Below are 27,911 nucleotides of genomic sequence, written 5' to 3'. Positions count from 1 at the left end.
GAGAGAGAGAGAGAGAGAGAGAGAGAATGTGTTCTAAGAGAGAGTTCCCGCTGATCAAGATAAACAGACAAGGAACAGACGTGCCCATAAATTGTGATTTTGAGCACCTGCTAGACTTGCCTACTCCCCCCTCCCATAAAGGAAGTGCAAATATAGGGCAAACACTTGGACTATCACACACACACACACACACCAATGTGTTGCTTGGTAAAACCACCTGGGTGAATTTCGAGACGGCGGTACACACCTCTTCCTACAGGACTACGATTCAAATAGCTATGCTTGTCATTTTGGAGAATTGTAATTAACATACAACCTACTAAAATGACCGCAGCAGAAGAGCGAGATTAAACACTGGAGTTTGGATCGTGCGTTGAACATTACGAGCTTCCCGGCTAGAGAACCCGCCTGGGTTTAGGTGCACCTTTGGAAAGACATACTTTCGTCACGTTTCGTCACAGCTGCACGTCAGCGAGCAGCACGAGATGATTCACGAGCGCGAGCCCGGCGCTTTGGGGGACTCTTCCGTCACGTTCCTCTCCCGCGCGTGAGCCTTTTACTCCGGTGTCTCGTGCATCAGTCGCGCGCGGCTGCGCTCCTACAGTCGGCTGCTTGAGTACGTACGGGCTGTCGTCCCTTTTTCTGTGAAGGACGGGGATTTAGCGAGACTTGCGAGCCACCGCAACATGGAAAAGCTTTTTGCCTTGGCCATCTTATCTTTGACAGTGGGTAAGTGCATCGTGCGTTGGGCTGATACAGTAGGCTACGATAGTCCTTCTGGTACAGCGTCAGTGATTGCCATTTCTCGTCGGTTATCAGCCTCTAATTCATCGCTGTCTTCAAATACTGGGTACTCAAAACAACAGTTTGATAAATAAATAAGATTGCAAATAATAAAGTAAAAATGCCAGTAAAATAAAAACACTGGGGCAGTTGTTAAAGTGTATTTTATACGCTGGCCAAGTTAAGATTAATTTGAGCAAGGAAATAATATGTATTAGATAGACAGAATCCTTGGAATTCTGTTTGCAAAAAAATATTTAGAAATAATGACCCCGCATCAAGCCAAATGGCAAGATAGAGGTCAAAATGATCGTGATCACCTGTAATAATAGCCCCCTTACATTATACGTATTATTATAACTGTGTGAGTGTATAAATCCTATAGTACAATTTCTATTTTGCTATTTTCATGTGAGCATTGTGTGTGTGTGTGTGTGTGTGTGTGTGTGTGTGTGTGTGTGTGTGTGTGTGTGTGTGTGATTCTGTGGAAACCTGAGGGAGACCTTACCATGCGCCTCCACAATCACTATACATGTGTTGATTGGTGCTCTTACAAGATAATACAGTTTATAAGTCATATCTATTCTAGCTCACCTTCTTTCATCTTTCCCCTTCTTCTTGAAATTGAATATTGTACATTTTAATATAACAGATCTACTGCACTGTTATTGGTAATTTAATACTTATCCTGATTCCGTTCCTGATACTGAAAATGTGGATTGCCAGTATTTACTGGACTGGTTTGGTGTTCTAATGTAGCTAGTCGTTCTGTGCGGATCTATTCCCAGGTACCTGTGCAGGTTTGGTGGTGTTAGTACAAGTCTTGTAGCAAGTTGTCTGACCAGTTCCGGTTCCCACGTGAGGTTTCTCACAGCAGCGCTGCGGCAGCAAGAGAATGAGAGTGTGAGTGTGAGTGTGAGTATGTTAGGGTATATTAGAGTATGTTAGAGTCTGAGAATATTTGCAGTACTCTGTGACTGATCGTCCTTTGCTTCTTTTCGGTTTGTCCTTGTCTTTTCTCCTAGTCATTCTTCACTCTGTTTATACAGGGCTGGGTGACCCTTCTCTTCAAAGAGAGTCCCTTTTGTGGCCTTTAACTGTGTGTGTGTGTGTGTGTGTGTGTGTGTGTGTGTGTGTGTGTGTGTGTGTGTGTGTGTGTGTGGACATGCATGCCTATGTGAGATCCATTAGATGAAGCTTCAATCTAAGGTTTCGAACTCAAAAGGAGACAAATTGCCCTGAACAAACTCCAGAACTGTTGAAACCAGCGTTCTCTGCCCCTCAGGTTTGAGCTGGAGCCGGACGGTGTCCCTGCCGCTGGGGCCCCTGGTGCGCGTGGAGGGCCAGGCCTTGTCTCTGCGCTGTGAGGTGTCCGACTTCGAGGGCCCAGAGGAGCAGGACTTCGACTGGAAGGTGACGCGTGGCGCACAGACCACGAACATCATCTCCACCTGGGATTCTTTGTTTCCGGACGAGGCTTTGAAAAGCCGTGTGCTGGGAGGAGACATCAGTGTGCACAGGCTGGGGGGGAGCGTGGTGGAGCTGAGGATCGGCCAAGCCAGGGTGACCGACAGCGCCACCTACACGTGCAGTACCCCCAGCACTGATGCCATCATGAGGGGAAACTATGATGCTGATGTCCAGTTAAGAGGTAGGGTCATCGATGTATCTGCATGAGCAAAAAATGGGTCTAGGTCAGTGGTCTATAATATATGTAAATGTGTGTGTGCACATGTGCATGTATGTATGTCTGTGTGTGTGTGTGTGTGTGTGTGTGTGTGTGTGTGTGTGTGTGTGTGTGTGTGTGTGTGCCTGTATTATTTGGTTTTGTAACTTGATGTGCACAAAGTTGTCCTAGGTTTACTTTAGTTAATGGCCGGTGCAATTCGATAACAGTTCAGTCACACAGATCACAAAGAACAATTACGTTGACCAGCAGATGCTTGTCACCTAGCAGAGTGGTTTAGAAGGATGGAAGATCAAACAGAAATAAAACATGAAGTAGAATCTCATTATGTTCCACCTGAGCTGCGATAGCCAGTGTAGATGTGTCCAGATGGGTTGTGTGAGAGTAATCCTGCACATTCCTTCTGTCCTGTTCCTAACAGCTAGAACTGCTCATCCCATTTAGGAGTCTGGTTACTCTTCAACCACAAGCTTTGGTTAAATTAACTACAGCACTCATGCCAGAACTTTGAGTGTCAGATATGCAGAAGCGGTCCACTTTACAGCTGCGTTATATTTTTGTATGCACTAGCAACTTTATAGTTGCACCCTGTTACTTAATAAAATAATAGTTATTACAGATTATTACAAATTACTAACATAGTGTGCAGATGTAGATGTAATGTCATAAACCCATGTGTATCACTTTGATTTGGGCAGCAGCATTGTCCAAACCGACCCGGTACAATAACTAGACACCAGTTTGATCACGGCATGTTTCACTGAAGGAAGATTCCAGAATTCAGAAAGAACTCTCGGGAAAAAAAATATGTATATAAATAAATAAACTGATGAGGTAGAAATATGTTTCCATATGAATCTGAAACAACATTAAAATTAAATGGAGAATGGGGCACTCACATCTCATTATGAGGTGATATTAGCGGTCCAGCTGTTACTGCATTAGCAGTATACTCGCATTTCCCAAACCATTTACTTACTTATGCTTTTATGTAAGTCATTGGGAGGTCGTTTTTGATGTACACACAGACACACACACATGCAAATTTATATATATATTATTTATATATATTAATGAGTGAGAAAGAAATAGAGTACTTTCTTTAGCTGTGCAAGCAAAATCATGTGATGACGAAGGACCTATGACTGAAATAGTACATTGACGTTACTTCCTGACTTCCTAAAGTTGGAATCTCTCTCTCTCTCTCTCTCTCTCTCTCTATATATATATATATATATATATATATATATATATATATATATATATATATATATATATATATATAGTGTGTGTGTGTGTGTGTGTGTGTGTTGCATATGAGAATGCTTTACTTGAGACAATCATCTAGTAGTGCATTGGACCTCCTTTGGCCTTCAGAACTGTAACAAATCATTATGGCATAAATTCTGCTCGGTGCTGAAATTGTTCTGCAGGAATCTTGGCCCATGAGGACAGGATAGGTTTTGACAGTTGCCGCGAGTTAGATGGAGGTACTGACCTGCTCAGAACAGCCTGTTCTACCTCATCCCAGAGATGCTCTCTAGGATTAAGATTTGGGGACAGTGAAGGCCAGGGAAGCATTGTTCCTGGAACCAATCCATTTTCATGACCAATCCGATCCATGACCAATGTTCCTGGAACCAATCCATGCCTCGCCAATATGATACTTGTGGTGTGATGCACTGTCCTGCTGAACGTGTCCTTCTGCCGTAGGGTAAACGGTTGCCATGAAGGGGACAACTTGGCCGGCCATAATGTTGAGCTACACCTTACTGTTCAAATATCACAGGTATCAGAGGTGTGCCAATAAAACATCCCCCACACCATTGTTGACACCTGACAGGAAGGTCTCACTGACTCATGCTGATTGTGCCAGATTCTGACTGCCAGCTCGGTGCGAGAGAAATCTGGATTCATCTGCCCAGGCAACGATTTCTCACTGCTCAGTGATCCTATGTTTGCATTTTTCTGGAGACGTCTTTCTCTGGAGCACCAGCGTTGTGATTGGCTGCTGTTTTTGTGACTGTGCACCACCTGTTCCTCAGACTGATTCTCATCCTCCTCCTCTAATCACCTTTAAGATGTTTATGTCCACAGGATCCCTTTTGCTTGATCATAACATTCTCGATTTACTCTCGACAAACCCCAAAAGTTTTTTAAAAATGTATCCCAAATGGTCTGGATACTAAATGGGATCCACTCTGGAAATGATCCACTCTGGAAGTGATCCACACTGGAAGTGATCCACACTGGAAGTGATCCCCTGAAAACTTCATTTCCAGTCATTAATGAGTTTATATGTTGATGATCCTTGAGTTGTGCAATGCACAAACTGAGTACATTTGGTGGTGGTGTCATTTCCTGCTGTCTCTGACAAAATCTCCCCCCATACCTGGGATTTATTTTAAAGCAAACATAAACATGCAGCTATAGTTATACAAAGTCTGATGGTCATTAGAAGAGGCCAAGACACCGCTTATCTGTTCATCTAAACAGTGTGAATGGATTTCCGTTTGTACCTCAGAAATTACTTTGGCTATCGTAGTGACAGACGATGAGTTTTACTCGTTGTTATTTTTGTCCCCAAGCATGTATTGACAAAATGGTACATGACATCACAATGAGAGTGAATTAATGTGCACCGTGGTTCCCTCATGTCTCCTTTACATACACACACCCTGTCACACCGCCTACTCGCACTAGTGTCACCTACGTATCACAGCACTCGCTACGCACACTTAGGTATAGACCGGAATTTTCGTGACATCATGAGGTTCCGTTTTACGGCAATGACGAGCGTGATTATACAACCGAGTCAGGACGTAACAATGAGTGATTCTAATGTGCTCGCTCAGAGCAGGAAAAGTTCACTGGAAACAATCTCTCACTCAGCTCGAAGCTTTAGGACTCCAATTAGGATAAAAAAAAACATTTTAACGTTTTACAGTCGCAGTCATAGTTGTTTGAGAACAGTTTACATTGAGCAATCAGATATTGTTTGATGAGTCATCGAGTGGCATAAAGTGCTGTTGGAAATGCCAGTTACAACATGCAGGGTGTGTGGTAAAAACAATAGTGCATTTAAAGCCAGAATTATGCCATTGTATGGCGATGTTGCAGTTAAAAAATATGAAGAAAGGGACACTTAGAGGTGTCCTATCTGTAAAATAGTGTCATTCTTATCAGACCCAAAATAAGTGTGTTTAAATTCCATTGTGTCCAAAAATTGCAGTCCTTTACCGGTTCTCCTAGAACTCCTAGCAACGGTTTTAGGAAGGCACCATGCCCCCAATAACTTCAGAAATTTCGGGAATAATAATAATCCTGCGCTGTCCTGAATTCTGAAACCAAAGATCTGTAGCACACTCTAGTGTTCTATAGACTGGATTTACTTTTAAATCCTGATATAAATAGTTCATGCTTCAGTATAAATTCACTAGTTATCAAGACTTACTTTAGTTTCATAGATCAGATGACAACATAATTTCACATAACGTCAACAGAAACAGCTTCTGTGTACTTGTAGTCCATGGTGTAAGATAGCCTGGGGTATTATAAGTGTGTTTTATACATTTTGAGACCATAGCCCTTTTATTGCATGCATACATTTAAATAAGTTCAGACCTGTTTGAGGTGTTTTAATAACCAGGAAACACTGATGTACCTTTACAGGTGTACTCTTTATGCAAAGGATGTTTGAGTCATCTGGGAATTTTGATTACTGTGTGATTAAGTCACCATTTAAAACAACTTCATTGTTATGTCCACATTTATATGTGATCATTATGGATTTTCCAGTTTAAAGTATAAAAAGGTTGCGCCTAAAGAAAGTATGTGTGTGTGTGTGTGTGTGTGTGTGTGTGTGTGTGTGTGTGTGTGTGTGTGTGTGTGTGTGTGTGTGTGTGTGTGTGTGTGTGTGTGTGTGTGTGTGTGTGTTTTGTTTGATATAGATAGGTTGGTGCTGGTCCACACCTGTACCAAAGATGTCCTGAACCCTCTTACTGTTCATTCTTTGCTTTGCAGTAATTCCTAATACACTGGTCTTGGCTCCTCAAGTCCCCGTCAGTGTGGTCACGGAGGGCAGATCCATCAGTCTTCAGTGCAACGTCTCCCAGAATTTCACCGACGGAATTTACCTCTCGGTTACCTGGTCTATTAAAAAGGGCCAAGCAGGACAAGAGGACCTGCTCACCTTTGGCCCGGACATGGATGTGAGCGTTGGTGGCAGTTACGGCCAGCGCTACACGGAGGACGGGCTGCGTCTGCACCTGGTCCCGCAGGGCTCGTACAGGCTGGTGCTCTCTGGAGCGAGTCCCGCAGACCAAGGGACGTACATCTGCACGGCAAGACAGTGGACAAGAGAGCAGGGAGTCTGGAACAGGATACAGGAAAAAACAGCCGTTATGGGGGACGTGACCGTCATCCCAACAGGTGGGGACAGATGCTTGAGTAATGTTTTTGGTTTTGTGTGTGTGTGTGCGTGTGTGCGCGTGTGTGTGTATGTGTGTCTATGTAGATTTCAGATTTTAAAGGACATTCCAAACTTTTTTTTTTAGAATTGTGTTTGTTGGTTTAATTAGTCTGCAACTGCAGATATTTATTTTTATACAAGGAGTCACACTGAAACGAAACGGAAAGGTACAAAGGCGTTTTCATAGTATTGCCACATTTCATAGCACAGGGAGTCAGTAACCATTTTGTTTGCCACAGTCCAATACAATGTCTTAAGTGCAGAATTGCAACATGTAGCAAGAAGATATTCACATCTATACTGGGTGAATATAGTCTAAAACACTCCTAGGGGTCATTAAGTAATCAGACTGTTGGTTGGTCAGTATCTCAGCCAGCTGTCTGATTACATCTGCTCATGCAGAAGACAGCTGGCATAAGGCTTAGGGTTCAGTACAGCTTAAATCAGACATGAAGACTTGGCCAAATTAACGGTTTGGTGAATTGTTGAGGACTAATTATGATTGTAATTAGCAATTACAAACAACCTGGCAGCCAAACGAAGGCCTCAGTAGTGGAGACCTGAAGTGTATGTTCAGTTAGAAACCTGCTGAACATATTAAGAGTTCTACATGGTGTTGTATAGCATATTTCCACTGAAGCTATTGAATTAATAATATAGAAATTAGATAAATGTACAATATAATTATCAATGCTATAAAAATTGCTAAATAACTAGATGAGGCAGTTAAAGTTAGTCAACATAGGATCAACAACAAATAAATGTCCCTACTGTTCCTCTTTGGGTTCTGTCTACAGTTGAACACCTGGACACAGGACTTTTCCAGTAGTGATCAGGGCATGTTTCACAGGTATACCTTAGTCTGAAGTCTAATGTACAACACCATTTAATTGTGAGGTTTGTTGTTACTGTTTGGAGATCCGACCAAATGATTGTTAGACATGACTCCCTCAAAACTAGGATCATCCAGCACAAATGAAACTGTATTTCAATTGTACTTGTAGTTAATTTAAAATCCAGTGCACAGAGGCAAAAAAAAACAAAAATCATGTCACTGTTCAACTATGTCTACTCTGCATAGTATAGTAGTCTTCAATTTTTCAAACAGTTTTACACACAGAATAGATTTCAACATTTCTTTGGGAGCCTATAGTTTCACCAATAATTTCACCCTGCATGTGTGACTTCTATTGTAGCTGTTCAATGCTGATATCCACAGCTGTTTAAGCGGGTCTCTCTCCTTTTGCACGCTGTTTGCCAAGTGTCTGAGAACTTTCTCACAAACCCAACACTCGGGGTTTTCGTTACCAAGGATATTCTTCCCCGGCTACCATGTCGACTGTCAGCGCTTCTTCACGGCATTTAATTAAAACTGGGACTGTGTTGCTGGGAGTGCACTGCTTAGCGATAGCAGAGGATATGAGTGTGCTGAAAATCTCAGCCAAAGGAAAAGTACCAGACACGGTCTCTCAGATTATTTTTGGCACTCTTCCTATCTTCATGAACATTTAAAGAAATTAGAAACCAAAACAGATGATAATAACCTACACCTAACATTATACAACCTACAGAGGATTCAACAAACGCAGGAACAAATGAGAGATTACTTAACATTTTACACGTCTTGGTTTGCTGGACAGCGTTTCATGATCCATAGGTTAAGCTTGCTGTCTAATAAACATTCTGTACTGCATTTTGTAGCCATATTTGAGAAATTCACAGTTGCAAAATGTTTTTGAAGCCCTCAAACTCAAACAAATGAAGTGTTCCAATTTTATATTTAGCTGTGAACTGCATTCATGTTCAAATTTACACATAAGCCTTTAAAATAAACAAAAAATATGAATAAAAGAACAGAGGTGTCAATTCCAGGTTCAGAAAGTAAAAGTCCTCACCAGGATTTTGCTCAGGCTTCCTGGATTGTGTTGATTCCACTCCTGATTCCATTTACCTGGATTGCACTAATTAGAAATTCTAGCAAGCTTGAGCAAAATCCTGGTGAGGACTTTTACTTTCTGAACCTGGAATTGACACCTCTGTAAAAGAATATATAATATAATTGAACTTCATATAGATCAAGTATATACACAACTCAGTTTCAGTTACTTAAGGAAGGATCAGAAGCCAATATGCCAGTTATGTTTTTTCAAGCCCAGCTAACGTGTTCACCTTTCTCCACATGCCAAGCTTCAATGTCTTCACCAAACAGAAAAAAGAGTCTCTGTTTTGAATGACCCAGATCTGTGCAATTGATCATGCAAACACTCTAACAGCAAAACAGAAAAATAAAGCTGACCAGCTAGGTTGGTCAGAATTTCTGTGCAAGAAAAGACCATTCCGTTATGTCGTCAATCAGTAATTAAAATGAGTAATGCAAAATCAGTAATAACATTAACCCATCTGTTCCTTTACTGTCTGATTTCAGCCGAATCCCTCACCGTGCACGTTCTGGACAACGCCGTCCTCGCTCAAGGAGAACCTCTGAACCTCAGCTGCTTGGTTGCTGCAGATGACCTTACTAGCCTCAGTCTTGAGGTCACATGGTTGCTGAATGGCACACAGGTTCTTGCTCACCTTGATCGAGATGGAGTAGTGACCAAATCCTCGAATGTGCTGAGCACCAGCCAAGTTGGAGAAGGGGATTTCGCGCTGGAGGTCCATGGAGTTGAGCTGTCTGATTTGGGACTCTACTCGTGCAGGGTGGGGGCTTGGGTACAACGCAGCCAGGGGAAATGGTACCAGGCAGCAGTGAAGACCTCCACCCCCATTCAGGTGCTAGTCACTCTGAAAGGTGAGTAGACCGGAAACATGCCACATTTGTCTGTCTATATTTCTTGCTTTTCTAACACAAAGCTGTGTTGCTCCCAACTGACCCCAGGACCTTGATTCTGTGAAGCTGCAGTGAGGTTTTTCTTTCATAAGACTGTCTTCTGGCAAGTCTTCTAAAACAAGCAATTGATCATTGTTTTGCTGATTTGTGGCTGCATTTAAAGCTTAAGTCAGGCTCTTAAGTGAAAAAAACCATCAATATGCACAGGTACTTGTGCATATTCAGACTTGCGATAAATGGTTGCTTATCTGAACTTTCTGGGCTGTCCGCATAGATGACTGAAAAAGCAGGCATGCAGTTCCTGCTTCCGGGTTTGCTAGTTTTCTGTTGTGTGTTTCAGTTTCTCAGCTGCATATATTCCCTTGTTTTTAAGCCAGAAGAAATCAGACAAAATAGTAAATAAGAATGAATGAAGCTGATCACATTTAACATATGTACATATGTATTAGAAAATGGCATCAAACTGCATTGTATAGCTTTTTGTGTGTGTTACATTACATTGACCAAGACATGAAATTCACCTTAAAATAATGTTGTTACTAGCTTTGACAGTCCAGATAGGCTTGATACATTTGCAGAGTTCAAAGTTCAAAGTCTGATCAACAATAATTGAGACATGCCTGTGTTTCAAGGAGATTCTACTCAAGTATTTTTTTATTTATACAGCACATATAAAACCAAAATGTTGTATAAGTAACAAAAGACAATGCCTCTAATCACCAACTTCACACATAAATCAAACATTAACATTAGCACAGTCCTTAAACCACAATTCCACAGTTTATTGGTTGCCAAATGCTAAGCAGAGAAAGTGTATTTTGAGCTTAGATTTAAAATCCATCACAGATCACGCATTTCTGACATCACTAGGAAGACTTTTCCGAAGTCTTGGTGCCAATAACAGCAAAGACACCACCCCCTTTATGATGCAGACGAGATCGCAGAACATCCAGACATGATTGAGACGAAGACCTTAAAGCTCTTGAGGTCACATACATACAGAGCATGTCCACCATATATGTGGGTACAGGACCATTCATAGCTTTATAAACCAGCAGTGCAGTTTTACTCTGGATTCTGTAATGCACTGGGAGCCAGTGCAAGGAAGCTAGAGTTGCAGTTATATGCTTTTTTAGAACTAGTGAGCTGCACTATTTTGAACTGTAAAAATGAAAGAGATGTTTCATTAAATCAAGATACTTAACAAAAGCTTGCAGAGACGAGCTTCAATGACTAAAATAAATTCAGGAACTAATTCAAAACAGATTAAGTTCCCAACATCAATACTTATCGTAATTTAGAAGAAGGACGTTTCTGGAAATCCACTAAACCGGGGCATAATGTTTCGGATTCCTTGAACTCCCTTAATCATGAATACTGAGAAATGGCAAATGCAAAAACAAATAAGGCAAAATACCTGTGATGAATCAAGTTACCGCTGTGAAGTGGAGCTGTGTAATAATACCTCCACTATTTTGACATTGCTGGAGCCTGTCTAGAAATGACTGCATTCCTCCAAACTCATTGTGAAGGACACTTATAAATATATGAACACTCCAGATGCATCGTGGAGTCATTAAAAGCTTTATTCAGGGTCTAGTTAATCTCTTGGCAGCTTTTCCAGTTAAGAACAATATTCAAATTTGTTTGTTGGTTTCTTTGTTTGTTTTTACTACAAGCCCTTACCCCATATTTTCACCCAAGAATATTTTAATCCTGGAAAAAAAATTTTATCCCAGCATATTTTGCCTGTTTGCATTCAATCCTGGCCATTCAGGTGATTTATTGTGTTGTGCACATTGCATTTTGCCTACAAATGATCAGAAGTAAAGATTAAAAGGAAAGTGCAGCTTTTGTAGTTCAACCTCGCAGCAGCATCGACTTTGACTTGATTTAACTGTTGCTGAACCACCAAATTAGTATTTGGACTGGAAATTCTTTGTGAGTTACATAGTATCCTTTTACAGTTAGACAGAATGTGCTAAATGAAAGAGCCTTGTGTGAGCCTTGTGTGAGCCTTGTGTGAGCCTTACGTGAGCCATCCATTTCTTATTCTGTTTTGTAGTGCCATTTAAGCTCCTCATCTCCTTCCTCTTTCAAGCATCCTCAGCAGAGGACTGGGATGCTTACATTAGTTCAGGGCCAAACACAAGGAGTTCCTCATACGGACAAAGTCCATGTGACACCCCAGGGGAACACTGGAGGCTGCTGGGTATTGTCTCCAGTGTCCGGGAAAGAAAAAAAACTAGCTCCTGTCATTTGGGACCAACTGTGTCCTCAATGTCTGACATAAAGGTCAGACTGTGATACTGGATTGTTATGGAAACGCTAATGTGTAAAAGAAGAATGTTTGCATGGATTCACTTAACTAGTCGAGGGGCAGTTAAACTATCAGATCCAATTCTGCTGATACAGTTTCCTGATTCCAGTTTCACCATCCAAAATTACCCATCAGTACTGGTAATAAGGTTACTGCTTGATCTAGAAATACCAGGTGTCCCTATGAGACTTCTGTCATGAGAGCCGGTACACAGGAGATTCTTCTCTGTGAAATGCAGCATGGTGTACAAACGTACAAACATGCAGGGTACAAATCATAACTTCCTGTGCTTTGGCCTTTTGAATACTGTTTGTTCTTGCTTTTAAATTTGTTTTCCAAAACTTAATCCTGTAAATAGTAAAACACACAAGAATTTTTGTCACAGTGTTTTGTCTATACATTTATTCATGGGGGCACTGTGTGGCCTCTTGGGTGTCTTATCCTCGAACAGTGTTTCTCCTACATGCATTAAACAGCAGTGTACCATTTTGAAAGCCTTCTCAAACTGCTCCCAACCACCCCCCCCCCCTCCCCGCCAAAAAGCATGTCACCATTTAGCGATCTGTGATTGGCTGTTCAAACTCATTATTACCACAGCCAAGTGCACTGGCTATTTATAGCGTCCATCAAAGCTCGTATCTGTACTGTGCTGCTGTCGAATGTGTGTGCACATCTTGTAGATGATGAACATTTACTCTGGAATTTGCTCGTGAATCATTGCTATCGAGTAAATGATTTAGCTTTCATAACGTATAATGAAGAATAATGAAAACGTACCTGTTTGTTGAGTACTTAAATGGCCACTCACAGCGCAGATAACACTCGTTGTCCTTGTACTTTACATTGTACGTTTATTTATGTTAATTTGCACTTCCGAGTTTCGGATTTTATTCCTGTTGTTAAAGTTTGAGTCTGTGTTTATTTAACAGTACTAGGTAAATACATTGCTTCTTGTAATTTAGTAGATTCCATGTTATCTTGAAATCTGACTTGCAGTATCTACTGTACTGTTTAGGATGCATTCTGTGTGCAGATGGAAAAGCACTTTGGTAAGTCGCTCTGGATAAGAGCGCCTGCTAAATGCCTGTAAATGTAAATGTAAACGTAAATCCAAATAATGAAACTACCTAATTTGTTGGCTAGACAGTCCGATGGACAGCAATATTACTTTTAAGTGCCCTTGCTTTGATTACTCTACCAAAGAGGCTACAGTGAGCAAAGTAATAACATACCAAAGCTGAACTAAATCTGACCTAAGACCATTATTTATTCAAATATTCTGCAGTTAAATAAGTGTAATAGTATAGTATATAGTATAGTATAGTAGAATGTACAATAAGAAAACCTCTGCTCAGCATCAAACGTCTCTGCTATAAAGGAGTCTAGTAAAGCAGAGAGCAGTCTCCTCTACACAGAACTGCAGCGCGCCGTTGACGACCCAAATCGGCGTCTGCAGCTCAAGGTTGAGATTCGTTAGCTGTTTACATTGCGCGTGGAGTTTGGTTAGTCTTCCTCTTGACGCCACTAGAACCAAGAAATGGAAAAAAAAGGCTCTACAGGGAGCACTGGAGGAATGTTAATGTCTCCACGTCTCTATCTCAGCAGTGGGCAGTTATCTCCGCTGAGCAGTATCGTCTCTGCTGTTCTCTGGACACCCCCCCCCTCCATTTGCACCCTGTGTTTTCATTAGACCACTTCCAGCCATCACCTCTCACCTCTCCAAGCCCCCCCCCAGAGGGGCAAGAGGGGAAGACACATAGACCACACCCACCCCCCCCCCCCCCCCACACACACACACTCCCCTGCATCCTCACATACACCCCCATCCTCACACACCCCCACATACGTTTTTTTATTAGTATTATTTAAAAAAATATTTATTTGTGAGTGAGGTAGACAGACCGACAGTGTTCAAATGTGTGTGTGTGTGTGTCTGTGTGTGTGTGTGTGTGTGTGTGTGTGTGTGTGTGTGTGTGTGTGTGTGTGTGTGTGTGTGTGTGTGTGTGTGTGTGTGAACGCTAGATATGGACTGTTTTCTGCTTTATTTTGTCTGACTGTGATAAGATCCACACCTCTTGTTCTCTTATGTTTCTGTGATTGTAAGCACAACCAGGCCAATACTCTTGATGCTACACTCTTGTCTTTATTTGTTACTATAGGTTATTTTTTTCATTTCTTACCAATATGTTTAGCATTCAATACATATTACAGAATTCATTACATAATATTTTTTATATATTATATATACACTACCAGTCAAATGTTTTGACACACCTACTCTGTTTATTTTTATTATTTTCTACATTAAAAAGTAGGGAAGATACCAAACCAATAAATAATGAACAAATAAACAAATATTAGATTGTTTGAAATAACGCACTCGTGGTGTTCTGTTATGCATCTTCATGAAGCAGCACCTATGATGCTTCTCCATCAGTCCTGAAGACCTTCTCACACATGCAGAGACCTTTGAGAGAGTGGAACTCAAGTACCTCAGTTTGCTGAGGGTGCGTTTAAAAGTGTGTGTGTGTGTGTGTGTGTGTGTGTGTGTGTGTGTGTGTGTGTGTGTGTGTGTGTGTGTGTGTGTGTGTGTGTGTGTGTGTGTGTGTAGTCAGGTGTGTCAGGTGTGTTTGACTGGTAGTGTGTATAGTAGTTATGTCTTGGTAGTTATGTCTTGCTTATGTAAAATGACATGGTACTTCAACTGCATTACTGTGTAGTACTAGCCACTCAGTTAAGAATGGATTTACAATCATTTTCTTGCAAGACCATAAAAAGTCTAATTTTTCCCTACACCTCTTATTTCACTATGCTGAACTGTTGAACACTGTATATCTTTCAGGTGCCACAAAATCACTTGTGTTGGCTAACGTATGTGGGTGTTTGTTTAAAACATGGCTGGCGTCCAAGTTGGTTTTTTTTTTGTTTGTTTTTTTTTTCTTTTACACTGTGCAAACTACTTAAGGGAAAAGAATCAAAGTCCAAAATAGGACAAGCTCTCTCAGAGGCGTGTGATGAGTGGCCAGTCTTGGACACTGTGCTCACGGTCAGGAGGGGGAGGCTTACAGGACGACACAATGGCTGCAGTGCTGAGAGGGGAGACGGAAGATCTGGCCGTCTGATGATGTGGGCTGAGGTTGACCGACACCTTCTCTTGGGTTCCCCCTCACCCTTCTTCTCAGTTCCCTGGGTGATCCGTCCATGTCCAGGGCAACTGTGTAGTTTGCAGCTGATGGACGTCCTGTCTGTTCCGTTCGTCTGGCGTAATAAGTGTATTGTACACACTCCTTCTGCTTTCTCTTATCTGTCTAGCTCGCACTGTTGTCAATCTTTCCTTTTCACCCTGGTGTCTGTCACCTATCCTGAGAAATACTGTTCAATATTTGAGAAGTTTACTCCTGCCATTGTGCACCAGCTCTCTGTCTTCTACATATGTAGCAATATGGCTGGACTTGGAAAAACAATGGCAGGTCCCCCTGGATCAACAGTGTACAGACTACTGAATTACTGGATTAGACCAAAGGGCAGCTTAAGGGCAGTCGCAAGGCTTCTTCAGCCTGTGTGTGTGTGTGTGTGTGTGTGTGTGTGTGTGTGTGTGTGTGTGTGTGTGTGTGTGTGTGTGTGTGTGTGTGTGTGTGTGTGTGTGTGTGTATTCCTCCAGTTCAGCGTATTTCCAGGCACACACCTCTTGCTGTGTTCTGTGCACCAAGGCTGCTGTGAATGTGCCTTGTCCTACCTGCATCAAAACACCTGAGGAAGTGACATCACAGATATACGGTTATTCTTCCTATTTGCATAGATGAATTATAGAGTTATGTGTAGATGAATTATAGAGTTATGTGTAGATGAATTATAGAGTTATGTGTAGGCCCTACACATCTTTGTTTTCTACATTCTACTTTGATGTAGATGTACAGACTGTTCCAAGTAACAATTGTTGGAAATTATATGTTAAATCCCTTAGCATTATATGTTAATCAAACTGTTAATCACACAGCTTAATATATTAATATTGTAACCCCTTATATTTTAATCAAAATTGCTTATTTTAATCCTTTTATATATTTTTATCAAAATTGCTTATTTTAATCCTTTTATATTTTGACTAGCATTACAGTATTAGTCAAAACTGCTTATTGTCTGCTTTTTGTCAAAAGTGTCTTACAGACACTCTAAAAGAGCTAACAATCATTTTCTTTGATAATTCATTTTCTTACTAAGAAGTTGCAGAAACAGGATGCTTCAAAATAACTTCTTCTGACACATGTGCAACCCCAAGGTGTGAAAACTGTTGCTGAGATGTACATCTGTGAGGTCGAGGTGTGATAACTATTATGATGGACTGCAATAGCAGTTCGGAGAAATTGTCAGATAAACTCGGAGTAAAATGCCAGATAAACAGTTTTGGAAAACAGGTGATGTTTCTGGGAATTCCAACAGAGGAGGGGGGCTACGCTCAGGTTTAATTATAAAATAGAGACAGAATCGCATTGTCTCAGAGCTACACACTGAGCGACGCGAATAGCTTATAGCTTAGGTTTTTTCACTCTTGTGTACTCTCAGAGATCTCTTTATTATTTCTTGTTTGTATTAGCTTTAATAAAAGGTTAAAAGACACAAGACTGGTGACTCCTCTTTTTTGCATCAAACGGACGCACTTTGCTAGGATGGGAGGAGAGAGAGCGCAACACAATGTATAAAATATAAAAAGATTCGAACTTGTGTTTTTAAACATAGTGCTGAATTTAGAGAGGAATATTGACATGCTGTTTTATCAGTGATTGCTATGGAAATGGTGGAAGATGAAGGGCTTGAAGACTAGGAGGAAGTGGTATGGGCTGAAGCTACACTAGACAGATGGTTCCACTGAGTCAGTTATCATGACGTCCAAAAGCTATCACGGGCTATCACACCCACCCATACATATGGGGCTCGGTGCAGCCCAGGGGGCAGTGTGTGTGTGTGTGTGTGTGTGTGTGTGTGTGTGTGTGTGTGTGTGTGTGTGTGTGTATTGTTTCTGAGTTCTTTCCATTGGACGTCTTGCCGCTCCATGTGTGAAGTCAATTGTCTCATTTTATGGGCATTTAGATCTGCAATATGGAGTGCCGTTTTTATAGACATCTCAGAAATGTGTGCGAGGGTGTGTGCATGTGTGTGTGTGTGTGTGTGTGTGTGTGTGTATGTGTGTTGGCACTGCTCCGCCATCCATGAAGAACCCAGCTGTACAAAGGAAAGGCTAACAGAGAGAGCCACTTTACTGAGGTTCAAACTTCAAGCATGCCCCCTAGGGCCACTTTACTGAGGTTCAACCTCCAAACATGCACCCTAGAGCTACTTTACTGAGGTTCAACCTTCAAGAATTCCTCCTTGGGCCACTTTACTGAGGTTCAACCTTCAAGAACTGCTACTTGGGCCACTTTTACTGAGGTTCAACCTTCAAGAACGCCTCCTTGGGCCACTTTACTGAGGTTCAACCTCCAAGAACGCCTCCTTGGGCCACTTTTCTGAGGTTCTACCATCAAGAATGCCCCCTTGGGCCACTTTACTGAGGTTCAACCTTCAAGCATGTCCCCTAGGGCCACTTTACTGAGGTTCAACATTCAAGCATGCCCCCTAGGGCCACTTTCATGTAGCCTTGACACCTGCACGTATGGTCTGTAAAGACAGCCGTGATCATTACCACAGCCGTGTTTGTTCCTGCGTACATGACAGCATCTCCTGACACTCCTTATCATGTCATATGCAATTGGTGCACTCATTTTCCCATAATCAACCATTCATATTATCTTTCCAGACAAAAAAAAAACAATTTCTTCCATATCTTTCTCTCATTGTGTCCTTCAGAGCCAGCCTTCACAGTGAGTCTGGACTCTCCGCGCGTGGCCCAGTACCCTGGCGATCCCACAGAACTCGCGTGTCGAGTTAACAACATCTCCCACCTGAGTGGGGAACGTCTGGGCGTTTCCTGGTTCTACTCGTCACCCGGAAACGAGCCGGTCCCGGTCGCCTCGCTGGACGCCAACGGGGCCCTCATTCCCGGTGAGAGGTACAGGAGCCTCGTCGAGGAGGGGCTTATTGTGGTGACCCGGGTGGAGCCAATCGTCTTCAAGCTCCGCCTCCATCGCACCTCGAATGTCGACGCGGGCGAGTATGCCTGCAGCGTCACGACATGGACACCCACTCGTCAGGGCACCTTTAGAAAGTCCTCGGATCATCGAGGTCCCACACTGACAGTCCGCTTGGCATCCAAAAGTGAGTCCTTGTTTTCAAATGTTCACTTTAACTATCATTTGATGGAGGGATTCAGTTCTCCCATTGGTACATATATAACAATTATTTAGTTCTCAGGTCAGGCCAAATCTGGGAATTCCTTTAAACACCGTTCCTACCTATTTTGCGTTTTTCACACAGCCTCATACACAATTGATAAGAAGACAGAATTCCCATAGGTGGTGTACAATTTTATGTACGCACAAAAGCATTTTCATAAAGCATGAACATCAAAATCAGTAGAACTAAGGAAAACGAGCCCTAAAAGCCTGCTGCTTCACCCTCCGTAAGTGTCACTCCACCTTCACACTCTCTGCATCTGTGCCCCAGGCCCTGGCCTCAGCGTGGTAGCTCGTACCGTACGGCAGGCCACCTCCAGCGGCTCCACCTTCGAGATCAGCTGCCAGGCCAAGCCCAAGAACCTCCAGGAGGGCGGTGCCCTTTCCGTGCTGGTGTCCATGCAGGAGGCCATAGGTTCGCCCAGTCTCAAGCTGGCCTCCCTCGGCCCCGAACTGGTGTTCAAGGTGGAGGACCAACGTGACCCCAGCCGGCCCGACCGCCTGAGCCTGGTGAAGACCGGCAGAGAGGAGTTCCTGTTCCGGGTCCGGGGCGTGCAGGTGACGGACCGCGGGTTCTACTCCTGCGAGGTCAGAGCGTGGACCAGGCAGAATGAGAGTACCTGGGTAGAGGTGATCAAAGGAGACTCCAATAAGATTCAGCTTGCCTTCGAGCACAAACGTAAGTGTTTTGTTGTTGGAGATGCAATTAGATATTTAATGGATGGGGTGGTGGAGGGGTGTTGGTATAAATTAGATATGTTTGAAATGTGACCGCTAACCTTAATGTGGAATTTGTTCTAAAGCATGATTGGATTTGGCAATGTCTCATTTATGAAGCATCAGAAAGCACATTTTCACCACCAAAACATTCATTTTGACCAGTGAATTTTTACTACCAGCCTCCATTGATATCGTTTTCCTGTATGTCTGTCCCTACTGACATAGTTCTTTACACACACACACACACACACACACACACACACACACACACACACACACACACACACACACAAACACCAATTTCCAGTCTAATGACTGAATCCACTTAACAGTAGATCAGGTTTCTAGCCAGAAGGACGCATTCAGTAAAAACATAGAATAGGACACTTTTACTTTCAGTCAGGGTGGAGTGCATCTTTAATGAGGTAGCCAAGTGCACTGAGAGACAGTGGGGGTCTACATGTAAGTGGTGGGCCTGCTTTTTTACCTCGAATCTTCAAACGTGCTCATTCAGGTGTGTGAACTTTCAAACAGGATGTTTAAATCTTTGGATCCACATTGTAAGCAAATGTACAGTGATCTATACAGCTGCAAATGTTTGTCTTCTAGATTTTTGTTAGACTGATAGATAGACAGTTTGCTTTATATTTTAAAATGCACATTTGATCTCTAACTCATATTTTTATTCTCTACAGGACCTACCTTTGATCTCTAACTCATATGTTTATTCTCTACAGGACCTACCTTTGATCTCTAACTCATATGTTTATTCTCTACAGGACCTACCTTTGATCTCTAACTCATATTTTTATTGTCTACAGGACCTACCTTTGATCTCTAACTCATATGTTTATTCTCTACAGGACCTACCTTTGATTTCTAACTCGTATGTTTATTCTCTACAGGACCTACCTTTGATCTCTAACTCATATGTTTATTCTCTACAGGACCTACCTTTGATCTCTAACTCATATTTTTATTGTCTACAGGACCTACCTTTGATCTATCCATCAGTTTATTCACCACCAGTGTTCTTCCCTGGGAAACAGTTAAGATGGAGTGCACTGTGAGTGTTTTGGGCACACCGCCCAACACAGGTAAGTGTGCACATGGGTTTATTTCTGATTTTATAGACCATGTAGTAGTCTATAATCTGCATTATGGGTCATCAATTTAAATGTCCTGCCTGCATCCACAGTGAAGTCAAACTGAAAGGCCATTTTATTTATTGATCTATATATTCACTAAAAGGTGGTATAAATTGGGAATTAAGAATTGTTCCAGAAACATGGGATGTTTCAAACAGACCCTTCATTGAATGTGCAGTGCAGTGTCTGTAATAGGACTCTGACAAAGCATACTATAAAGCATGCAATAGTAGTTTACTTGCACAGATAAGGACATCTCTGTGTGTGTGTGTGTGTGTGTGTGTGTGTGTGTGTGTGTGTGTGTGTGTGTGTGTGTGTGTGTGTTAATGCCTATTGTGTAGATAGCAGGTACCAATATTTGTTACCTATGAAAATTCCTTCATAAATGATGATGACATTTTGGAATTTAGCCACTATAATCTATAATCTATAATGTCTGTTTAGTGGTATTTTGCATGCATAAGGTCGAAAGTACTTAGGCTTGTGATATCCAGCGTTATAGTGTGGTTTATAGTATTTGTGCTCATGTAAATGTGTTTATCAGGGAATGGAAGTGGTTTTCGATATCCCTGGGTAACTTAGAGGCGTGTGTGTGTGTGTGTGTGTGTGTGTGTGTGTGTGTGTGTGTGTGTGTGTGTGTGTGTGTGTGTGTGTGTGTGTGTGTGTGTGTGTGTGTTTAGTTTGTGTAACTGGATACTGACCACATATAGAATAAGCTAAAACTACATATAGAATTTCATGAAATTCTATTCATTCATTATTTCATGGAATGTTTTGTCTTGTGTGATTATTTAAAAACCTAAAATCATATTCAGTGCACTAGTTTTGTCTAATGAACCCAATGAGTCTTCACATTTAGTAACTTCAGTTACTAAGTTTAGTAACTTCAATTACTAAACCACCTTTGAGACACCTTGATTCATTGCACACGTTTATAACCATCTCCTTGAGATGTGGTTATAACATCACATCAAGTGCCTCAACAGACAATGCTGACCTACATGTGAAAATATACTAGTGAGATATAAGATTTTGAATTTTGCACAGAACAACAGTGCTGTTTTCGCAACCTAGATTTAAACCATTTTCTATTGGAAAGGGTTTCTAAAACAGGACTCTATACTATAATCATCTGGAATGCAGAGAAACACACATGAGGAGCTTTATGGAGACCTGAGGAATTATTCTAGATCCTTCAGAAGATCCCACAATTATGACAAAGAATAAGCGAAACCAACATTGTACTGTCACAAGTAATTTATCTAAGGTAATTAGTGAACAGTGGACAGATATGGAGAATCGGGAGGCACATAAGATTACTTAATAATCTAACATGTAATATCTCTGATTTGGAAATCACTGACAAAATCCAGTCAACATATGACAATTTCACAATTAATGTAACACAGCTAACCGGTACCACAGAAATATTTCACCTGTTGCTGACAAGAATGACAAACACCTAGCAGTTGAAGTATTAAACCGTATGGGCAAGTTTGCACAAGTGTGTTTTGCCGTAAGAGCCAGTTCTGAGCAGGAAGCCTGTTTCGGGGGGAAGAGACATCAGGTGTGAGGCTTTGGGATTTGGGCTAGACTCTACATTTTCTCTCAGAATTGGGGCTACCAGGCAGATAGTTGTCTTGTGTCAGCATGTCCACATGAACCAAGGAGGTTTTCCTCACCTCTTAGAGGGGGCTGTTTAAGACCAGGGGGGTTCCCTTCACCTCTCAGAGGGGGCTCTTTAATACCAGGGGGGTTCCCCTCACCTCTTAGAGGGGGCTCTGGTCACCCCCATAACATCAAGGGGCTCCTACCTACTTTGGAGATCCCTCAAGGTCCAGGAGTGCCTCTTTCCACCTCCAGGGAGGATCACCTGCACAATAAACACACAAACACACACATACACACACACACACATTAATTGTACAAGAGCCCTGACCCTTATACAAACAAATACATATCCATATAAGCCTGACCACTTTACGTGCCCAGAGACCCCACCAACCCCCCCTCAACACTTCTTTATGGGGGAAGCCCCATCTTTGGGATTTACAATAAACAAGAGACAACACATGCTAGGAGTAAACACAAGCATGGAAGACCAGACAAACAGTACAGGGGAGCGCTAATGCATCCACGCGCTCAAGTCACCGCCGTGTCACATAAAGAGCACGACACAAACAAACGGGACGAGCAGTGAACTCCACCTCGACTTTAACCAACACATACATCGCGCAGACAAACACTTACCACAAGACATGACCTGAGGGACAAACGCAACGTCACAACAACAGGACATGAAACACTCCTGACGGGGGTCAGCCAGCAGGAGGCCTCCGTACCATGACAAGGACATCCATTACTTATTCATTTATTATATATTCAGCATCAGCAAAAATAGTTAAATAAGACAGCTGTCAAAGATATTTCTACTGTTTAGAAATATCTAGGTGCTACAAGGGCTGTTTACACACATGCCCTTGAGTGATTTGAGTGGTTTGAGTGATTAATGATCCATAACTTTCTTCAACATGTACAAACCTTTTTAGGGGTCTTAGTTATGATATTTAACAATTCCTGCTTGCCTACAACCAAGGACGGAAACGGGTGCAGAAGAAGGGTTAATAAAGTGTGTGTCTCCAAAACATAGTAAGAATGTAAGGGAACTCACTTCTCAAACAGCTCAGTGTAGGTTAGCAGATATAATAAAGTTCCTTACATCTCTAAACAATAGCCTGCTTTGTCAGAGGTTTACCATATTGCTACTCTTAGAGGTTGGCCTAATCAACAAACACAGCAGATGGGATATAGTGAATTGGTGTTAGCATACATTTACCTTTATCTGATACTAATTATGAGTTCATGAGACACTACTGGTCCACTATAACCATAACCAAGTCAAACAGTGGTTACATAGTTAACCAGAACGATTAAACAACCAACATAATATTAAACAACAGAACAACTATTCTAAAGTGACACAAGAAACTGTAGTCAATGGAGAGAGCCTACACCAAAATCCTCTCCCTTTTATGACCCCAGCATATCAAAGGAACAGCAGTTATAAAACAAGGTTTACAATTGGGAATCAGGTTTGTGGTATAGACAACAGAGTACATTTGAATACAGAGTACATTTACCCACAGGACCCCCACCCTTTGGGTGAAGTCTACATTCTTTCCCTGTAAGTGAGGTACCCTTTAAAACCTGTAACACTATACTGAAGACACCACCTTCCCCACTACACAACATGCGGAAAAATGAATCTAAACCTGCCACACAAACACACTGATATAACCAAAATACAAATGGTCAGTGTTAACCCACTTCTATGGGAACTTCTTGAGGCAAACCTCCCCCGTTGTGCCTAAGTGCGACCTCCAGGGAAAGGCCGCCATTTGTTGCCCCCCATGGTTTTACGTGGGAGCACCAGATCCTGCATCCCCCACAGGAACATCACAGGAACGTCCCACCACCCCTACACCTTCATTCTCAAGCATGGTGTGTTTGACACAAACACCTGCAAGCACACGCAGAAATATCACATTTGCAAGAATAATGAAAAATCCATCATGGATCTGAGCAGCCCAGACAGCTGAAGAGAGAACAGCACAGGTGTGATGACCCTTTGTTTGCCATGGCATTCATTAATCTATTAGTCATGACACACTACTGTCCTGGGACCACATTGGTCCTGTTTACCATTCATTTAGAATTGTGATTTGTTTCCATTGGTTATACTAACAATGTCACTCGGGGCTAAGTCTATCTAGTGTAGTGTCTAGGTAGGAGGCCTTGCTGTGGTGTTCATATCTGAGTGGTCTGCTTTCAGCGTGGTTTCTCTACCACAGTACATGATCCCATATCTAAATATGTAATAATTATTCACAAGGAATATTTTGTTTTGAACATGTTCGTTTTAATGTGTAGCCTTTGGCTAAGATGTATATGCCGGTGGCAAAGTGAACATCTACTAGCTGGAATGAAATGGAACAAGTAAGCTGCAGGATTTGGACACCAGCTTAGCATTCTCATTACAGGACACTGAGGGCAGTGTGGGCGGAGCTACTTTAGCACTCTTCTTTTTTCAAGCGAATCTCAGCCACGCCCTCTTACATCTGTCTCTGCTGCAAATAAATCTGTGATCTCACACCCCTCTCCTTATAGTTCAGCTCACCCTATTAAATAAGGCTTATTCTCATTCCCCAGGGCAGTTTAACCTTCCTCTACGTGCTAATGATGACGGCTAATTTTCTTTCCCTCCAATCTTTATAGAATTTTCAAGTCATATAATAGCTTTACATGGCACATCAGATAAAAAAGTAAGAAATGCAATGTGGAACTTATTAATTATACCTCTAAAGTATACAACGATTATGAGGTTTTCCAATCTCCAGATTTATGCCTAAAGCTTTACAGATTTACAGTGTGGTAAAAAAAATGTACAATGTGTTAAACCTCTAGGCCCTGGCAGAGGATATCTTCAATGTGATTCCTGCTGCTGATCAATATACAATTGACAAGTCCTTTATAACAGACCTAACATCTTACGTCAGGTCTACATCTGTCTAGAGCATATTAGAATATTGAACCATGATTGGTTGAGCACTTTTTGTGACATCACAAATGGATTTATTCAAATACGATTTTGTGTATTCATAATTATCTTCAAGAAGTTGGGGATTTTAAAAGCATGTTTTTTTTTGTGCAGTGTTCCTATAAGAATACTGTTAAAATATAGATTATTGCAGACATTTTGGCATTCAGTCACCTTCATTACGGACACCAGACTGTGGTGACACTGTTTTCCCTTTTCTTTTATTTCGGGATTTGAATTTGGGCTAAAATATCTTTTAGTTCCACTGACCTCCATTCCATGGATCAAATATTCATCCAGTATAAAACTCCATGTCACATTGCCAGAGCGAAAGAAGAGCCAGGCACTGCTGACTGGTTTTAAACTCTTTATTCATAACAGGACATGTTCAAAATTAGCCATTAAAATAGGCTCAGAATTGGCAGAATCCATAAAACTGAAATCCAGAGCAATCTTCTTTTGCAGGTTTCAAAGTAAAAATATCCTTGGATTGCATTTCCTCAGCTGTTTATTTCATTGTAAAAATCCCTCCTCCAAGAGTCCTGTTTTATCTCCAGTTAATTCTAATGACATTTTTAGTAAATTAAAACTCTTAAATTGCACCTTAGAGGCTTTCAATACATCACAGTTGTAAGTTATTTTTCTCTGAAGTTAGCTGATTGATTATTCCTTTATTTGTTATTTCTTCACCACTTTTATGAATTCATGAATTCATTTTTAACCAAAGGGCAGGAGTTAGCTGGATACTTTTTACTGTTACTTACCATAGCATAGCAGAATTTTCATTAATTGTACCGCAATACTGTAGCTTCACACATGTATCTAAAATTGTGGTTCTCATATTGTGTTTATCATGAACCTCTCATGAATCTCTCTCACGAAGCTCTCTCTCATGAATCTCTCTCTCATGTATCTCTCTCTTTCTCTCATGTATCTCTCTCATGAAGCTCTCTTTCATGTTTCTCTCTCATGAATCTCTCTCTCTCATGAAGCTCTCTCTCTCATGTATCTCTCTCTCATGAATCTCTCTCATGAATCTCTCTGCCCTTACACAGAGGATGTGGCATATGAAATACGGTGGTATCAGTCGTGGGGATCAGACAGCGTCACTTTGCTGGCCACCATGGATCGCTGGGGCGTGGTGAGGAAGACTGCCCGCAACGACAGCAGCGACTGCAGCGTGGAGCGGCTGAGAGCCGAACTCTTCGTGCTCAACATTCACGGCACGCAGGAGAGCGACGCCGGCGAGTTCTACTGCTCCGTCACGCCCTGGACGCGATCGGCCACCACAGGGGTCTGGAGCAGGGAGCATGACATCACATCCAAGAGGGTCTTCCTGCACGTCAGGTTTGCATGTAAGTAGTAATCCCCTTCCCACACACACACACACACACACGCACACACGTGTTGTTAGCATTTCGGTTTAATGCTGTGTTTTTTGGACCAGAAAAATTTCATTTTGAGAACACAGAAAAAAAAATCCCTACCTGTGTTTAGCATCTGTAGACCGACCCACTGACGTGTGCAATCGTAAGACCACACTTGCGCAATGTTACATTTTAAACATTCTAGCGTGGCGCTGATTGTGTGTGCATTTCTTCCAGTGTGGGAGTCGATGAAGTTCCCGTTGCTGTACGGAGCATGTGCGTCGCTCTGTGTGGGACTCTTCTCCCTCGTTCTGGGTCTCGTCTGTGCGCAGTGCTGCTACAGGAACACCACACACTCTCCACGGTCTCGCGTCAAGCTCGTGGACCTGGAGATAGATTGATGTGCACACATAGCCGAACTTCTCAATGCTTCCTAGGAGAACAAAGGACCTTCTACACAAGTTTTTATTAAGAAGAAAATGTATGGTGGCCAAGTGTATAATGAACAAGTATATTGAACATGTGTTCAAAGGATGCAACAAAACATTTAACTCCAAAGGACAGTCTTGTCTCCAGGTGTTTTATTGATACTATGAATTTATTGACTGTGGTGCTACAGTGTGATTGATCACTTTATAATACACAACACTAACTGAACCTGTTTAAACATATGTGATTTTAAAGGTAATATTTCTACCCTTGTACCATGACAAAAACAGTGCACTGAAATGCTAGACTGGCCAGCTGTCCTAATCGGATGGTATTCGACGCAGTTCTTCAAGCAGAGTTCCCAACACTTCCAAGAGAACATCTGGAGAACATCGGTGAGTTTGGAGACTCGGGAGCCACGACACAAACTGACAGGTTGAAGAGTCTTTTGTTGTTGGACTGAACACCTCCTATCTATCTGAATAGCGTACTGTTCAACGTAGTCACTAACATAACTAACCTAGTTTGTATCATACTATTCTGAAAACATTCACCAATAGATTGATGGTCGGTGGATGGCTGTGTTGCAACCGTGCCTTAGGATTCGATCAAACCCTCCTACAGGTTATTGAACGGCCCCGTCTGCCCCCACCCCCCATTATTTTAAATTGCACTTTTTAGAATTTACTGAATTGCATTTTGTTGTTGTACAGTATTTTATCATGTGTTCCATCCAGCACAGATGAGTTTGAATTGTGTGTGTTTCATTTTCTGAAACTGCAATTAGATTTTTTGTTTTTTTTTCTATGACACGGATTGTGTAGTTATAGTAAATATTTCTTATCTGTTTGTGGTCGTGTGCTTTGTGAGTGAGTGTTTGCTCTGGGTTTTTTCTGTTTTTTTTGTTTTGAATGGTGTTGCGTTTTCTGTATCGCAGCACATTCGATTTGATGAGTTGTGGGTTACCCAGGTGCAGCGATTAAACCTCACTGCGTGAGCTGGCTAAGGTCGGGTTGGTTTATAAGCCCTGAGTGTGCTGCGGCAGGTCTCATCTGAGATCACAGTTTCAATAATGCTTTCATTAGGGCACCTGACTATAAAATGCAATAGCAAATAAAATTTCAGATAAAAAAAGAAAAAAATGTCAAATGAGAAGGAAACAAAATGTAGAAAAGACTAAATATTACAAAAACAAATCAAATGTTTATTTAAAATTTTATTAAAATAAAC

At 41.7% G+C, this 27,911-nt stretch overlaps 1 protein-coding gene across 1 annotated transcript; it reads left to right on the top strand.

The window, feature by feature from the left end:
- The first annotated feature begins 157 nt into the window (after positions 1-157).
- Positions 158-27,911, top strand: ptgfrnb (prostaglandin F2 receptor inhibitor b). Its single transcript, XM_076982887.1, has 9 exons — positions 158-729; positions 2,069-2,434; positions 6,494-6,901; positions 9,367-9,732; positions 17,936-18,343; positions 18,692-19,099; positions 20,130-20,237; positions 25,941-26,240; positions 26,490-27,911. The coding sequence occupies exons 1-9, from the start codon at positions 687-689 to the stop codon at positions 26,651-26,653; spliced, it is 2,571 nt and encodes an 856-aa protein (XP_076839002.1). The 5' UTR covers positions 158-686; the 3' UTR covers positions 26,654-27,911.

The sequence above is a fragment of the Brachyhypopomus gauderio genome, chromosome 20 (assembly GCF_052324685.1).
Source record: "Brachyhypopomus gauderio isolate BG-103 chromosome 20, BGAUD_0.2, whole genome shotgun sequence".
Taxonomy (NCBI): Eukaryota; Metazoa; Chordata; class Actinopteri; order Gymnotiformes; family Hypopomidae; genus Brachyhypopomus; species Brachyhypopomus gauderio.
Note: the sequence above shows the minus strand (reverse complement) of the source record. Positions and strands in the feature narration are given on the sequence as shown.

Excerpts from the sequence above, each read along its gene's own strand:
- ptgfrnb (XM_076982887.1), top strand. The coding sequence starts at position 687 with ATGGAAAAGCTTTTTGCCTTGGCCATCTTATCTTTGACAGTGG. Across the intron at positions 2,435-6,493 it reads TGCTGATGTCCAGTTAAGAG|TAATTCCTAATACACTGGTC; the intron begins GTAGGGTCATCG and ends TTTGCTTTGCAG. Across the intron at positions 26,241-26,489 it reads CCTGCACGTCAGGTTTGCAT|TGTGGGAGTCGATGAAGTTC; the intron begins GTAAGTAGTAAT and ends CATTTCTTCCAG.